Consider the following 17,137-nt stretch of genomic DNA (forward strand, 5'->3'; position numbering starts at 1 on the left):
GAATGAGAAAAAAGCAGACAAACAAGATCCTTTCGGAGAGTATTAAGTGAGGGAAACAAAACCAGGAGAATGTTATGGGAATTAACAAAAATGTAGTTTGCAGACAGAATGCTCAGGAAAGGCCTCCTTCATAAGGTGTCCTCTGACTTGAGAGTCAAATGATGGAGGGCCAGCCAGGTGTGGCTGGGGTGCTATAAGCAAGGGAGTGCAAGGTACGAGAAAAGGTCAAAGAGGTGGACAGAGGCCAAGTAATGCAAGAAACTGAAAGTGTTGGGAGTATGAATTTTATTCAAAAGTAATGAGAAACGACTAAGGGCTTTAATCAAGGGCATCACTATGATCTATTAAAAGAAAAAATTCCACTCAGGATTGCTGTGTGAGGAATGCACTAGAAAGGGGCAAGGCTGGAAATGCAAAGAGTTTGGACATCACCTCTTCCAAAAGGTTGAGCCTGAACCAACTCAGCTTGGACAACTGATAGATGATTTTATTTTCAGTTAACACTTGAGTTCCAATGTTAATAAAGAATTGCTCTCAACACTAGTGACCCTTCTTAAAATACAACTGTATCTGTCAACTGAAGTGTGGATTTCTTCACACTTGTCACTTGTGTGTGTTTTGATTATTTTGTTTTTGGACCCATGTAAAAGAGTTGCTTCTTTTTTAAAGAATTGCCTTAGAATATATCACACATAGTCTTTGACTATTTAGACCAAGGGGGTCTTCTGAGACTTGAATATAATTGCTTTAGTTTTTATTCTGAGTTTCTATTAGCCCTGACGATCATTCTTTCCTCTGGTGTGGAACTGACCGGAACACTTCATATTATTTGAACTCCCTCACCGTTTGTTAAATCTGGCTTGTGGGATATACACAACTGTTATAAGAATTCTAGGAGGACTTCTCTGGTGGTCTAGTGGTTAAGAATCTTCCTGCCAAATCAGGGAACATGGATTCAATCCCTAGCCCAGGAAGATTCCACCTGCTTCGGGGCAACTAAGCCCAGGTGCCGTAACGACTGAGCCTGCACACCCTAGAGCCTGGCCTTGCAGCAGGAAAACCACCGCAATGAGTGAGCCCGCACACTACAATCCCCTCTTACCACAACTAGAAGAAGCCTGCACGCAGCAACAGAGACCCAGCACAGCCAAAAATATAAGAAATAAAACAAAATGAGGAACTCAAGGATAAGGTATCTCAATTCATGAAAATCCTTTCCCTAAAGGAATAGTATCTCAATTCCACAGCAAACAGTAATCTGTACCTACTATGTACTGCCTTTTACTAGCCTTGAAGATACAAAGATAAATCATGCAATGCATGGCAGATGCTTTCACAATAATGAGAACATTCAATTGAAGCAGCTAAACCTTTGAATACGCAGGGAAGAAACACAAACCACTAAAAACAAGAAAAGGTGACCCCTACACCTGAAGGTTAAGCAGAAAATTTTAAACAGTGTAAAGCCACTTGAAACTGCCTCGGGTCTCTTGCAAGTAGTACCTGCAGGGTGTGCTATAGATCATCTCAGAGTCCTTCCAATTACCGTTTGGTTCATTCATTCCCAGATGCTTTTCCTTATAAGAAATCTGTACCTTACATCTGTCATTTTTCCAGCAATACTGATTTATGTTCACTTTTGGTCTTGCTTCAGATGGTTACAATGAATTTATTCTGTCAGAGGGAACACTTAAGCCTAAAAAGCTCAACAATAAGTCTGGGGGTTATTTTCCCTAATAGCTCCATACCAGATTTTATATACATAGCTCAATTTATTCTTATTTATTTTATGGGTTTTCAGACTGTTTGTTCTAACAGGCAGGTAGGAATCTAAATAATTAACTTACCAGGGCTCATACCACATCCATCATCCAGGAAGCATAACATGAATCCACCCTGCAGTTCTTCATTATCCACTGTAAGGGAAAGCAGTTATTACTAATAAATAGTGGGCTTAATTTGTTCATCAGAAAGGCATGCTGCTCACATAATTATTTGTCCTCCCCAAATGCAGCCACTGAGTGACAGAATTATGGCACAAGGAAGAAGCTCAGAAAGTCATCTTGGCTATAGTTTCATGAGAAACCGCAGCGGGAAAACAGGCAACAAAAGGGCTTTAAACTGACTTAAAACATGTTAATAAACTACATATACAGCATGAATGCTGCAGTCCATGGGGTTGCAAACAGTTGGATATAACTGTGCAACTGACCTGGACTGACCGTATGACATACCCTGTTTTGGAATCGGACTGGTCCTTTAAACTTCAGGTGTTTTCTCCCTGGAGGAGGGAATAAAAGGAGCCAGGGATGTGACTCCAGGATCTCTCTATCAAATTGATCAATGCTGATACCCTTCCACCAAAGCACTAATTTCAAAGTCAATCCAGGTCATTCTCATTAAACTCATCAGGCTCTCTTCCAAGTAGCTAATTTCCGTAAGAGCCATTTGTGGCTGCTGCTTAGTGGCAGCAAATATTTACCTCTTGAAAATGTAAATATTTTTGAAAATACCTAAGTTATTTGGAATCAATTTTGATTATGAAGAGATATCATTCAATTACATAATATAATCTCTTATTTAAAAATTGTGAAGTTTTAACTAAAAGTAATGAAGACTAATTTCAATGCACAGTTCGTAATCTGGCTCTCAAAGTAATTTCAACATTTAGATATATCAATTCTAAGAAGCCTCTCTCTTTCGGTAACAACTTTATTGAGAAACAGATCACACATAAAAAAGCTCCACATATTTAACATGTACAATCTGACACAGGTAAATGTCTGTGGAACCATCACATCAAGGTAGTGAACATAACCGTTATCCCAGGTGCCTCCTCCTGCCCTCTGAGGTCTCTCCCTTCCGACCCTTCCATGCTCTATCAATCACCCCCAGCCCATCACCGGGCAGCCATCGATTTACTAATTCCATCCTTACAGATTCATTTCTAGCATACCAGTGAAGTCAACTCTGTGTTCAATGGTTACCTCTAATCCACAATTTTTAAATGTTCAAGATAATCTATAAATAAGTACCTAAAAAATCTTACCTGAGCTTTCTGTGTTCATAATGTTCTGGTCATGTGTTCACTTGTAATCCCCCCTCCTCCAATTCACTTCCTGTTTACAAACCCTTTGGATCTCCCCAACCATCTCATTTCTCCAGCTCTTCTCTCTACCTGATTTCTGGTCTGCTTACCTCAACTTCTGTGTCAGAATATTCCTACCCTCTTTACGAGGGTTCAGCCCTCCCCTGACCAAGGCTGATACTTCTCTACTCAACTCCAGTTGAGTTCTCTGCGCAATGCAGTAGTTCTTAACCTTGGTTGCATATGTGAATCATCGGGAGATAATTTAACTGGTCTCGGATGGAGTTTAGGAATAGCAGCTCCTCCTGATTACCCTAAGGTTTATCAGAACTTGGAACCACCTGACAGAAGTCTCAGGCTATGCAGTTGCAACAACTGATTTTGCAGCTGTTGGTACATAGTTCTCATCTAAGAAAGCAGGGCATTTTTTTTGGTGAATGGGAGAAAAGACTCAAAATTCCCAAGAGTTACATATGCATGCTCAGTCGCTCAGTGATTTCTGACTCTTTGCAACCCCAGAGGAGCCTGCCAGGTTTCTCTATCCATGGGATTTCCCAGGCATGAATACTGGAGTGGGTTTCCATTTCCTTCTCTGGGGGATATTCCTGATCCAGGGATCCAACCTGCATCACCTGCTCTGGCAGGTGGTGTCTTTACCACTGAGCCACCTTGGAAGCCCATACAATGCTTAATTGTTCTATAAATTCCAATGAGGGCTTATAGACAATCAGCACCTCAAAGTGTAATATTCCCTCCCCTAGTACTGAGGCTTGGCCTTGTTTACTTCAGTCCCTTAAAACTATGGATCTCAGATTGATTTCTATTTGTTAAGTGTGTGTGTGTGTGTGTGTGTGTGTGTGTGTACGCGCACATGTCTAGTCACTCAGTCATGTCCGACTCTTTGCGACCCCATGGACTGCAGCCTGCCAGGCTCCTCTGCCCATGGGATTCCCTAGGCAAGAATTCTAAGTGGGTTGTCATACCCTCCTCCAGGGGATTTTCTTCCTGACCCAGGGATTGAACCTAGGTCTCCTGCATTACAGGCAGATTCTTCACCATCTGAGCCATCAGATAAGTATGCATGTCCAAAGCAAACCACAGCACCTTCTCCCTCGTCAGACTATCTCCTCCTTCTGGTGCTTCCTGCTCAATAAATGGCATCACTCTGCCATTAGGCTTTGGCTGCCTGAGTCAAAGTCTGAGGATCAAGTTCTCCACTTCCTTACCTGATGTAGAAACATGCCTTCTCAATTCCACCTCCTCATGTTTCTCAAATTTTACCACTTTCTCCATCCCCACAATACTGCCTTGGTTCAGGAAACTACCATCTCTATTCTGGATTCCAGCAGCAGTCCCTACCCCCTGTACTCCTTGCTCCCACAAATGAGAGAGTGCAGCCAGTCTACAGCCAATCATGTGTTTCACTGCTCTCCTGCTTATTAGTCCCTTGGACTGCAAGGAGATCCAACCAGTCCATCCTAAAGGAGACCAGTCCTGGGTGCTCAGTGGTAGGACTAATGTGGAAGCTGAAACTCCAATACTTTGGCCACCTGATGCAAAGAGCTGATTCATTTGAAAAGACCCTGATGCTGGGAAAGATTGAGGGCAGGAGGAGAAGAGGACGACAGAGGATGAGATGGTTGGATGGCATCACCAACTCAACGGACAAGAGTTTGGGTGAATTCTGGGAGTTGGTTATGGACAGGGAGGCCTGGCATGCTGCAGTTCATGGGGTCGCAAAGAGTCGGATACAACTGAGCTACTGAACTGAACTGAACTGCTTATAACCCTTGCACACCTTCCCACTGCCCACAGGATGAAAGCCAAACCAGTTAACAAATCTAGCTGTCTTTCATAAACTGACCCTCCTACCTCTCTAAGATGGTTAATTTTATGTGTCAACCTGGTTAAGCTATGGTGTCAGTTGTTTGGTCAACTAGATGTTGCTATGAAAGCATCTGAATATAATTAACATTTATAATCAGCTAATTGTAAGTAAAGCAGATACCCTCTATAATGTGGGTTGGCCTCATCCAATTGGTTACAGGTTGTAAAAGCAAAGACTGAGGTTTCCCAAAGAAGCATCAATTTTCTGCCTCAAGACTGTAGCACAGAAACCCTGCTTGAGCGTACAGGCTGCTGACCTGCCTAAAGATTTATAACTCAAGACTACAACATCAACTCTCACCTGGATTTCCAACCTGCCAGTTGCCCTGCAAATTTCACAGCTGCCAGCCCCCATAATTAAGTCAATCAACTCCTTAAAATAATGCTCCTCCTCCTCTTCCTCTCTGTCTATTATATGTCTATCAGATAGAATGAGAGAGACTGAGACAGACAGACAGACAGATAGATAGATATAGAGGGCAGAGAGAGAACGAGGTTGGCAGAGATCTCTGTCTACCTACCAATGGTTCTGTTTCTCTGAAGAACCCTAATGCACCCTCCATGCTCATCCCTTGCTATCCTCTCCCCTGCCCATATTGCACTCTTTCTGCTGCTGCTGCTGCTGCTGCTGCTAAGTCACTTCAGTCGTGTCTGACTCTGTGCGACCCCATGGAATGCAGCCTACCAGGCTTCTCCGTCCATGGGATTCTCCAGGCAAGAACACTGGAGTGGGTTGCCATTTCCTCCTCCAATGCATGAAAGTGGAAAGTGAAAGTGAAGTCACTCAGTCGTGTCTGACTCTTAGTGACCCCATGGACTGCAGCCCACCAGGCTCCTCCATCCATGGGATTTTCCGGGCAACAATAATGGAGTGGGGTGCCATTGCCTTTTCCCTGCACTCTTCCACTTCCATACAAATAATCACCCTGGGCTTAATCTCAAACATCTCAAACATTCTTCAACACTATCAGTGTCCTATGTTCTCTCCAGATTCAAGCAACTATATATTTTGCTCCTTCCCACTTTCCATGCTTGATTCTCCAGACTCAGGCCTATTTTCCTTTCAGTCTCTAGTTCATACTGTTTCTCCTAGGAAGACTTCCTAATTCTTCCACATCATCACATGGCCATAATGAACGTTTTCCTTGTAACTTGTGTTTCCTACTTTTCAAAGTATATTCAAACACCTGCTGATGCATCCATTTCTCTTCCAGACAAGTGGTTCTTCTACTTTTTGAAACTCAGATAACTCAGAGATATGATGAAAGCTAAGGGCCTTCTACTCATAAAAGTGAAACTGCATACTATATTTTCCACAGATCCTTTACTAGGATGGTGATTTCTTAAAAGGAGGCACTGTGTATATTCATCGCTTAGCCCAGAGCCTGCCACTTGGCAAGCACTAAAAAATGTATGGAATGAGTATCCATGTTTACTAGAACTAGTACACACAGACAGATAAAACAGCCATGTCTGAATATATTCACTTTGGATTTTATAGCCCTAAAGGAAACTTAAGATTGGAAAGTAACTCACATGTCTCAGTAAATAATTTAAAAACTAGTCCAGTGCTTAACTTTGTACCCCGATACCAATTCTATCTATTGGTACATAAGCCTTTGCCCTAGTTTATCTTTTTCATTTTTTCAAGAAAAATCAATTTGCTGGGTTGATAGCCATATTATGGTTTGCAGCAATAAAAAATTTTATAACATGAATAGGTAATTTAAAATTAAAAAAACCATAGGTTCAGTTTTTCACAAAACACATAAAACCTAAATACAGAAAAAGTGCCCCTTTCAATGCAAACTACAAAGATGCTTGTTTATTTTTTGTAACAATGCCAAGTGCTAGAGAAAGTGGGGTGAAGTGAATACTGCCATGCCCCGCTGGTGTCCTGTACTCCCTCAAAAGAACATACTGTGTGAATTCTGATCATTTGATCACATGTGTTGAACTCTGTGATTCCAGATAATTCTTCTCAACCCTTCAACCCCTTATCAATCATATGTGTGCTCTGAATGAAATTCAGCTTGAATGTTTCCTCCCTTCTCCACTGTGAGGACCACTGCCTTTGTTTGAATCCTCATGAAATCTTGTGTAGATCATTCCACAGACCCCCTTGTTTGGTATCCTTTCATACTTCTGCAAACCATCTACAAACCATTCTGTAATCACTTGCTGGAGTAACTTTCTTTAAAAAGAAAAGAGTACATTTCTAATTTGTCAAATGACATTGCTCTAGACTATTGAATGGTTCACTGGCTACAGAAAGAAAATAACCTTAGTATGATATTCAAGGTGCTCATCCATTTGGCTCTAAGTCTTAGCTCTAGTCAACCTAGCCTAGTCATTGTCTCTCGGATGCTTTTTCTCCAAATATATATATGGCTCACTCCCTCATTGTCATTTAGGTCTTGGCTAGCTTATTACCTATTTACAGTAACTTTCCCTAATCACCCCATTAAAAACAGAATATCTTTCCCATCACTCTCTGTTCTCTTATCGCCCTGTCTTCTTTTTCCCTTTTAGCACTTATTATGGCCTGGTATATTATTTACTTGTCCACTTCTTTATTGCCTAGCTATCCTCATTAGGATGCATGTTCCATGAGTGGACAGGCTTCATCAAACATGGTGCTCCTTGCTCTGTCCCTAACACCCAGAAAAACTGCTTGGCTCATTCATAATAGATACTCAATAAGTTGTTATTGAATAAATGAATGAGTCTCCGAACTAGTCTACCTCCATTCTTTTTCTCACAATTATTCCTCAGATGGGAAAATTCTTCTCTTCCTACACTACTTAACACAAATCATATCCATATTTCAACCCCTGGCTCTTTAATAAGAGGTCCTCTTTCTTTGTGTTCCTACCATGCTTTGAGCATCTCCTAGGCAAGAGACATTTTATCCCATTTTCACTTATATAATTGGATATGGATGGAAGATCACTTTTTCTCCACTGCTGACATTTCCTCCTATGGGGAATGGAGTTCAATCAGCAGTGGTAAGGGGCCCACCCTTTTCTGTCTCTTGATCACCTTCTCCTGGAGCAATGAGCACATTCATCTGACTAGTAATCTGGGGAAGAATAACCTATGAGAAGGTGCAGCTCAAATCTCTCCTGTTCCCTCTGAGAGCGAGCTGCCTGCAGAGAGCACAGTGCCGCTATAAGGGCGAGTGCCTGACGCTCTCCCACACCGAGCTCCACACTCCACCTAGACTTTGTCAGCAATGAAGACCAATGCTCTTATTTTATTTCTCAAACTCCTAAGAACCCGGGGAATAGAAAGGGAAGAAGAGTGGCATTTACTTTGTTTCCTCAAATCTTTCAAGATGTCCATGAACCAGAACCAAAACCTTTTCCTCATGGGCCAGAGGCACCCACCTAGCACAAATCTTAAACACTTAGAAAACTGAATTGAACTGAGTCGCTTTTTAAATACTGATAAGGATTTACATCATGAACCACATCCCCTGGCCTGTGACCACCAGCCAATATTTACAGGAAAGCTGACAGGATCTGGATTGGGGATCAGCTTTAACACAACAGCTGTTTCTCCAGGTTGTGTTAACTACAGGACTGGATCACAAACCTAACTTCCTCTGTGTTCTAATGAAAAAAAACCAGTAAGTGAAATAAATATTTGGTGACTAAAATTAAGTCAATAAAGACAACAAGCTTGGTTTGAATGTTATGGCCGTCCAACATTCACACTGCACATTCACTTATGCACTTTAAAACTGTGATGTTGGGAATGACATACAGTTAATAATGAATACCCATCAAGTTAATATTCATTTTAAAATAAAACAGTTTTTCCGTGGCAGACAAACTGCTCCAAATCACTCTGCTGCTTTCACAAAACCCTGGAAGATCTAATTTTGTAAATGAGTCCCCTAACAAGTGAACAATTTCACTCAGAGTGTACTGTTCTCAACCTGGCTCCCCACAGGGTCCCTGAACTCATGAAGCACTTAGATTGCATTAATAATCTCTAGAATGTGGTTTGATTTTCATGAAATAAAAGGAAATCAAAATAACTACAGGGTTTTCCATTAGAATAAAAAATAAAAAAGCAAATGTGCTCACCTGAAAACACATCAAGTCTCGCAGCCCCTGCATCTCTGAAAACAATATAAAAATATTATTGCTTCAGTTTGATATTGTGTTTTTGAAAATTACATTAATCTGAATTGCTCATGTGACAGATGATCTATTGTCAGGTAACAAACAATGGAGAAACCCACTTAAGTTTCTTTAAAAACAATTACTAAAATATTCTTCCCTGCATTTGTAGACTAAGATTTATGATCACTCATAATTTGAGAATGCTACAAAGCCTAAAATTCAGAAATTTAAAAGAGATAGAATTTAGTGGTAGTTACACAAGAAGCTCAAGAAAATGAATATGAACATTAAAAAAGTTGGTTGGAAAATAATCCAGAAGTCATATAAAGATTTTTGTATATTTTAGAACAAAAAAATTGCTTATGTGTACCATATAATCACATTTCAAAGGAACATATATGATATAATGTGTTTATCTACAAGGAAAAAGATCAAATGTTAACAGGGGTTTTCTCTAGGTCAGAGGCTGACAATCTATGGTCTATGGGCTAAATCTTGACCATAACTACTTTTTGTGAATAAAGTTAATGGAACACAATCATGACCACTTATTTACATATTGTCATTTACTTATTTGTTTCCATGTTGCCTACAGTCTGCCTTCACACTGTAATGGTATATTTGAGTGGCTTCAACAGAGGACATGTGGCCTTCAAAGGTGAAAATACTTAATACCTGGCTTTTTACAGAGAAGTAAGTTGTATACACCCCCCCCCCCATGATGAGGTCACTAGTGCCTTAGTTTTTTTCTTAGTTGTCTACAATTCACAGACACTATTTGTGTATTTTCTTAAATTAACTTTTAAAGTGAAAACTTTAAAAGGCAAGGAAAAAGAGCCAGAAGATCCAGGTTTCCACATGAAAGCTATGAGAGAAAGGAGGAAGACAATGAGGTCTTAACTGATGGGGAAGTAAGGATGTTGAGGGGAATCTAGAAGGAAGCTCAGAATAGTAACAACCAGTGGGACTCAGACGGGAAAACCTGTGTCTCCCAAAATTTCTGTAAGTCTCAACCCAAAACTAGCCTAGGTCAATCAGGTAGGTACACTGTCCTTGTTATACAAAGTTGGCCCCTTAGCTCCTTTCTCTACCCAACTGCTTCGTCTAATGCTTCCTCCACAGAAATTCTGGAGTTACCATGGCCATTTCTTGAGCATTTTCTATGTGACAAATTCTGAATGAGGTATTCTTAAACCTTTCCATCTAATCCCTACCACAACGCATGACACACAGGTATCATAATTTCCATTATATAAGCATGCATTATACAAGATATCAGGTATACAATAATCGCTCAATCAATGCCACTGTACTAAAATTATTTTCATAGAAACAATTTCTTCACAGAGAAATTTCATGGGGTAAGACAAAGAAAAGTCATTCACCTTTATAGCATGTTAAGACATTCATAATAAGCTTTATACTTGAACGCAGGTACTTTCTCTCTGAACACCTGTTGTACTAAGAGGAGTCCCCTAAGGATTTTCTTCCTGTCCCATCATAGTTTTTCCTACTCTTTCCACAACATTCTTTTAATACCATCCAGTTCTAATTTAGACAAGTATAGGAAACCATCAAAATCTTGAATACAAGGGTATGAAATAACATCTCAGAGTAACACTGGGACTTTAAGAAGACCTTCATAAGAGCGACAGAGTATCTTGAGTAGGTCTGTTAAATAGCTTTATTTGTTGTCAATTACTGGCGTCTAAGCAGTGGTGACAAACTCCAGTATCCCCTGAAGACAGACAAGTTGAGGAGTTCAGGCTGGCCACGGAGAACCCTGGGAATGGCAAAGCTGAAGACACAGGCTGGTCCCAAGAGAGCGCCTGCTACACGGCTGATCCTATTGAGCTGGTCTCAAAGTTGCTACATATAATCTTGGGGGAAAAAAGCACGGGATCCAGTGCTTTGTTTTTTTACATGGCACTTCATCTTCTCAAACTTTATAAACAATTCATTCCTCTTATTCTTTACGAATACTGTACAAAGTTTCACTATGAGTCAAACATGAGGCAAGCTAGACTTGGTCAAGGTGCTGCCAGATTACAAGCGCTGCTCAAAGAATTGCTCAATTGATCATATTTCTACCACTCCCCTGAGTCTGCAGTCAATCTTTCTTTGCCAGTCACTCTCTATAAACTAGTCCCATTGTTCGATTTCTTCTATACTCTGGTGTTACTTGCCCTCCTTTGTTAAAATGAATAAGTGAAACAACTTTATAGGAGAAAAGACAGTGGCAAAATGGACCAGTACATTCTTTCACAGTTACAGGTATCAAGTTGCTGAAAACAGAACTTTAGTAGGACACAGGGTTAGTGGATACAGGACTATTGCTTCAGAGCTTGAGCAGACGCAAACAGTAGAAACCCTGTCCTGCTCTAGAGAGACTAACCACAAACATTCATGTGCAGTGGCTGGATCCCTGTTAGCTCTATCTAAGTTGAGTTCACAGCTCTTCTGACCAACGAACTTTATTTTTTTCTTCTTTTCCCTCCTTTTTTTGATGACTATGATTCCATTTGTTCTGCAGAGTTTCACAAAAAGAGGTGCTAGTGACTTTTTACTTAGTGTTGAACTTTGCTGAACAGGAAGGAGGTCTTGATGGCTGGTTAAATGGCTACACAGTCACCTCCCTTCTAAAGCTAAAAATGAGGGGGAAATGTAAAACACTGAAATATAGTCATCAATCAGTGGCAGGGAATATACTTATCAATATAAATAATATATAATATATTCTGTGCTGTTGTTTTTAGTTGTTAAGTCATCTCCAACTCTTTACAACCTCATGGGCTATAGCCCACCAGGCTCCTCTGTCCATGGGATTCTCCAGGCAAGAATACTGGAGTGGGTTGCTATTTCCTCCTCCAAGGGATCCCTCCCTAACCCAGGGATCAAACCCACCTCTCTTGCACCGGCAGTGGATTCTTTACCACTGAGCCACCAGGGAAGCCCTGTGCTGTGCTGTTCTTAATCGCTCCGTACTGTGTGACTCTTTGTGACCCCATGGACTGTAGCCCACCAGGATCCTCTATCCATGGGGATTCTCCAGGAAAGAATACTGGAGTGGGTTGCCTTATCCTCCTCCAAGGGATCTTCCCAATCCAGGGATCAAACCAAGGTCTCCCACATTGCAGGAGGATTCTTTACTGTCTGAGCCACCAGGGAAGCCCAAGAATACTGGAGTGGGTAGCCTATCTCTTTTTCAGATCTTCCTGACCCAGGAATCGAACCAGGGTCTCCTGAATTGCAGGTGGATTCCCAGCTGAGCTACCAGGGAAGCCCCATTACATGGTTATTAACACAAAAACAGATGTCCAATTTACCAGCACTTCAAGTCTAATCATAAATAAAAACTGAATAAAAATGAATAATTTCTCCCTTGAACTGTTCTTTTTCCTATCATACCTTGATTTTACAGAAAATTAACTCATGAAGCATTCCAAGTGGAGACAATGAAATCATATTTTCATCTAATATGGCTAACTTTATTAACGTCACAAAATTCCTTTGAATAACCTTTGTTTACAATAAGCCTTACCTCGCATTGTCCAGCAATTCAGCTAGTGCTCCAAAAAGGAAACTGTGAGTGGTGCTAATGAAGAAACAGAGGGAAAATAAAAGTTAAACCAACTCTGTAATCAATGTAAAAGGTTCAAGACACATGCAATGTTCTCTAGTTTGAGGCAGATAATCAATTAAGAAGTTATTCTAGAAATTTCTCAGCACAGTCAAGATTCTGAAGTACATGTACTCCATGACAAAGCCAGGGCTAAGAACCCTATCGCCAAAATATCTTATTTACTCCTAATAAAACAAAGACTTCAAGGACCTGACTGTACTTAGAGCAAATTTTGACATTTTAATATTGCTTTATAAGCATTTAAGTTTTTCAGAGAATGTTTCATTAAAACTATATTATTTAAGGCCAAATAATTTCTGAAAAACCTTGACCAAAATCCAGACTCACTGAAAGACCTTAAGATTTTATCTGCGGACACAGGTATTGGCAGGTTACCCCAGTCTGCACCACTAACCTACATTTTTCTGTGGAATCTTTCCACCTCGGAAAAGACCATACCTATAAATAATTTCACAGATGACCAGCATTCACTCTCTCCTGTACCCCTCCTGACAAGTCCTGGGCACAGAAAGCACTAGATAGCCATCACTGTTTCTACTTGGAAGGCTGAATGTTTCTCTGTGGGTGGAATCAAACCGCCTTCAGGTTCTACCTTTGCTTTCCATTTCCTGATGTGGATATTTCAATCGGCAACATTATGGAGGGAAGAGTCAGTCAGCAATTTTCTTTTTATATATAGTAAACAGGTAGCAGAAGCAAAAGAAACACACTTATCAACAAACATCTGCTCATTTGTCTAATATTATATCCTCCTCCTTCTCTGTTTTACTCTCATCTGTGAGTAGTTCAGAAGGGCCACTCACTGGCCTTTTTATGCCACTCCTGCATTATTAGAGAGAAATTAAGTCTGGCCCTATTTGCCAGATTTGGGATAGTTAGGAGGACGGACAAAGGAATCCTCAGGTTCCTGCTTCAATTTTATAAAACTCTGCAGTTTTGTTTGAGTAACTAAATTGGAATTTAAAATGGAATTAATTTTTATTTTAATTTAATCCTTTAAAAAACCTTAAATTCGCTAGTATTCAAAGACTTTGTTGACCCCCTCTAGTTTGAAAATATTATCTTCTTATAAGAGCGAAAAGCTTGGGTACAAGCTTTAAAAAAACAAACTGCATGGATTGCAATTTTTGCTTTAATGACACAAAAATTAATAGACTGTCTTATATACAGCTATCATAGAGTGTTCTGTGATTTTTTTTTTTCCCTGCAGAGTTGTTATGCATGCTGACTGATTTCATTGTTTGACTTACAAATATCTACCTTTGCTTTCAAAATGTTAGTATTTTAACATTTTTATATGTTAAAATGTGGTTAGTATTAGTACTAACCATCTGTAATTTCCTTCATTTCTCAATAAAGAAATAGCATAGGATGGTCAACAATTAAAAAAAAAAAAAAAAACCCTGCTCATTTGTACAGGAAAAAGGATCATTTGCAATGTCTCAACAACTCCAAATACCCACAGACCACAGGACAACACTGTTGCCAAAAATTTATTTTTAAAAAATGCATACATATATCTATTTTGGGAATTTTAAACTATAAACCCATGCTGATGACAGCGGGATCTCTTGACTCTAGTCAGCTTTCAAATTTTTCATTAAAATAAACCCACTAATACAATTGTTGCAAAAAGGTGTCCTTCAATCAAAAGAAATTTAGTACTTAAAAATATAAAATACAGCAAAAGAAAAGTGCCAGTGATATGCTTTACAAAGCAGTACTTCAAACCATATGCCTTTCTAAACAATTCTTCAGAAAAGTAACTTCAATCATTCTGACCAAAAAAAAAAAAAAGAAAGCCATATAAACTTCTGTACTATTTCACTCAAGACTTTTACTGACTTCCTGCCACATACCAATGTGGGCAGACATGGTCTCTACAACTTTAGGGGCTCAAGCTAGTGGGGGATATGAAAAATTCACAAGTAAAACATATAAAGATGATAACACAGCTTGTGATTCGGTGCCATAGAGGAACAGTGATGCGGAAGAGCCTTCCAAGGAAGGCAGAGCCTCTCTTCACGGAAGACATGGACTGAACCCTGGAAGATGAGAATTCAGTCCCTTGCAGAGCTAGAGTGGAAACCCTCTAGCAAGAACAGGAAGTGCACAATCCTTGAAGCAGAAAAGAGCAAAGGAGGCCAGTCTGCTCTCGCTGCAGTAAATCTAGGCAATCACATTGAGAAGTGGGATGGTCAGGTCATGTAGTCCCTCCTTCTCCACAGTTAGGAGCTCATACTTAGTCCATACGCAACTGGAAACCATCACTGTGCTTTAATAAAGTGACATATCTGGTGGTTTTTAAAAGCTCACTCTGGCAGCTTTCAGAAAAACTGATCATAGGGGAGCAAGAACAGGAAGCAAAGAATCCAGTTTAGAGCCTATGTGATATCCAGAAAGGAGATGGCACTAAATATGAAGAGAAACAGATGAATTTGAGACACAAGAGTTAGCATGAAGAGCACTTGAGGATGGATTGGATGTGGGGGTGATATAAAGGAGGAATAAAAAAGTCATTGCTGTTTTACTGACGCAAGTCTCAGTAAAGGCAAGCCTCAATCAAAAATCTTAACTTGAATTACTGTATGATGACCCTTATATGTAGAATCTAAAAAGAAACGATACAAATGAACTTATTTACAAAACAGAAACAGAGACTTACAGACTTAGAAAACAAACTTATGGTTGCCTGGGAGTAAAGGATAGTTAGGGAGTTTGGGATGGACATATACACATTGCTACATTTAAAATGGATAACCAACAAGAACATACTGTATAGCACACAGAACCCTGCTCAGTGTTAATGTGGCAGCCTGGACTGGAGGGGAGTTTGACGGAGAACGGACACATGTATATGTATAGCTAAACCCCTTCACTGTTCACCTGAAACTATCACAACATTATTACTCCGCTATACCCCAATACAAAATAAAACGTAAAAAAAAATCTCATCCCAGGGACCTGAGAGTTGGCCAAGTTGTGGCTGATTTTGTTGCTGGGCTTCATGCTGCTGTCACTTCAACAGACCACCAACTGATAATGGGGTGGTTTGAGGGAGGTAGTTTGGGGGGGAGGAGGAGGAGGCTAGGGAGCAAAATAGCCACAGAAACTATACAAAAATGAGGCTAAAGAACTTCCTAAGATAAAATTCAGCCTTTCTAGCACTCGTAATTTTTCTTCCACTTACTCAAAATTACTAGCTCTTCATTTGTCTTCTGCCTCAGCTAACGTTTAACATTTTGTACCATCCTTTCCAGCTTAAACCATTCTCCCTGATAACAAGTTAGAACTAAGTACCTGCTGAATATTGCCTGGGTGTTTTCTTTTGTGGTCTGTAAGAAGGACACTGTTTGTCCCAAGCAGCAAGGCCTGGCTTCACACTTCCATTTCCGTTGCTTCAGTTTTGCCATATTCTTTCTATCAATCAGAACTCGGTAAACCCAAATTACTAAAAAGGTTCCCCCAAATCAATCTAGCGCTCACTGCTAGGCTTTGGGGTACTGAAAATAACAGATGAGAAAAACGCTGGCATTTGCCTCTGCCATGTGAATATTCGAAATAACACCTAAAGAGTATTCAAAAAGGATACTGGCCTGACAGAAGAAAATGTCCTAGTAAGAACTAGAATGTGAGATTCCTGTCTTCAAGGAGGTTGCTGCTGCTGCTGCTAAGTCGCATCAGTTGTGTCCAACTCTGTGTGACCCCATAGATGGCAGCCCACCAGGCTCCCCCGTCCCTGGGATTCTCCAGGCAAGAGCACTGGAGTGGGTTGCCATTTCCTTCTCCAATGCATGAAAGTGAAAAGTGAAAGGGAAGTCACTCAGTTTGTCCGACCCTCAGCGACCCCATGGACTGCAGCCTTCCAGGCTCCTCCGTCCATGGGATTTTCCAGGCAAGAGTACTGGAGTGGGGTGCCATTGCCTTCTCCAAGAGGTTACACTTTCACAAAGACTCAGGAGGCAACAGAAGCTGGAATCAATAAACACAAATTGTTCTCTGGCTTTAGTCGCTCAGTCCTGTAGGACTCTTTGCGACCCCATGGACTGTGGTCCGCCAGGCTCCTCTGCCCATGAAATTCTCCAGGCAAGAATACTTAAGTGGGTTGCCATTGCTCTCTGGAGGGCAACTTTAATCTTTAAAATGTCAGCATGTTCGGTAGAGAAATGACTATAGATAGGCCAAGTTAGAATGAGGCTTCTGCTGACCTACAATTAAATAGTTTTGTTTAGTGATTAACGTGGGCCTTCCTACCACTTGGTATTCATTGAAGGGCACCAGAGGCTTTCAGCCTGGTTTAGAACATACATCTTCATCACTTTTTCGTTGCCTTTAAAAAAAAAAAAAGCATATACATTTTAAATAAATAAATCCATGAATCAATGA

The 17,137-nt window shown here is 40.4% G+C and overlaps 1 protein-coding gene across 1 annotated transcript in view; it reads right to left on the bottom strand.

Annotated features, from left to right (window-relative positions):
* MORC1 (MORC family CW-type zinc finger 1) overlaps window positions 1-16,164 on the bottom strand; it is a 164,378-nt gene extending 148,214 nt beyond the window's left edge. The window contains exons 1-4 of the mRNA XM_010838592.1: window positions 16,052-16,164; window positions 12,650-12,703; window positions 9,070-9,104; window positions 1,848-1,916 (exon numbers count right to left, since the gene is read on the bottom strand). Coding sequence (XP_010836894.1) covers window positions 1,848-1,916; window positions 9,070-9,104; window positions 12,650-12,703; window positions 16,052-16,164 — 271 coding nt within the window. The remainder of the gene's footprint in view (window positions 1-1,847; window positions 1,917-9,069; window positions 9,105-12,649; window positions 12,704-16,051) is intronic.
* Window positions 16,165-17,137: the final 973 nt, after the last annotated feature.

This window comes from Bison bison, unplaced genomic scaffold, assembly GCF_000754665.1.
Source record: "Bison bison bison isolate TAMUID 2011002044 unplaced genomic scaffold, Bison_UMD1.0 scf7180017864098, whole genome shotgun sequence".
NCBI lineage: Eukaryota > Metazoa > Chordata > Mammalia > Artiodactyla > Bovidae > Bison > Bison bison.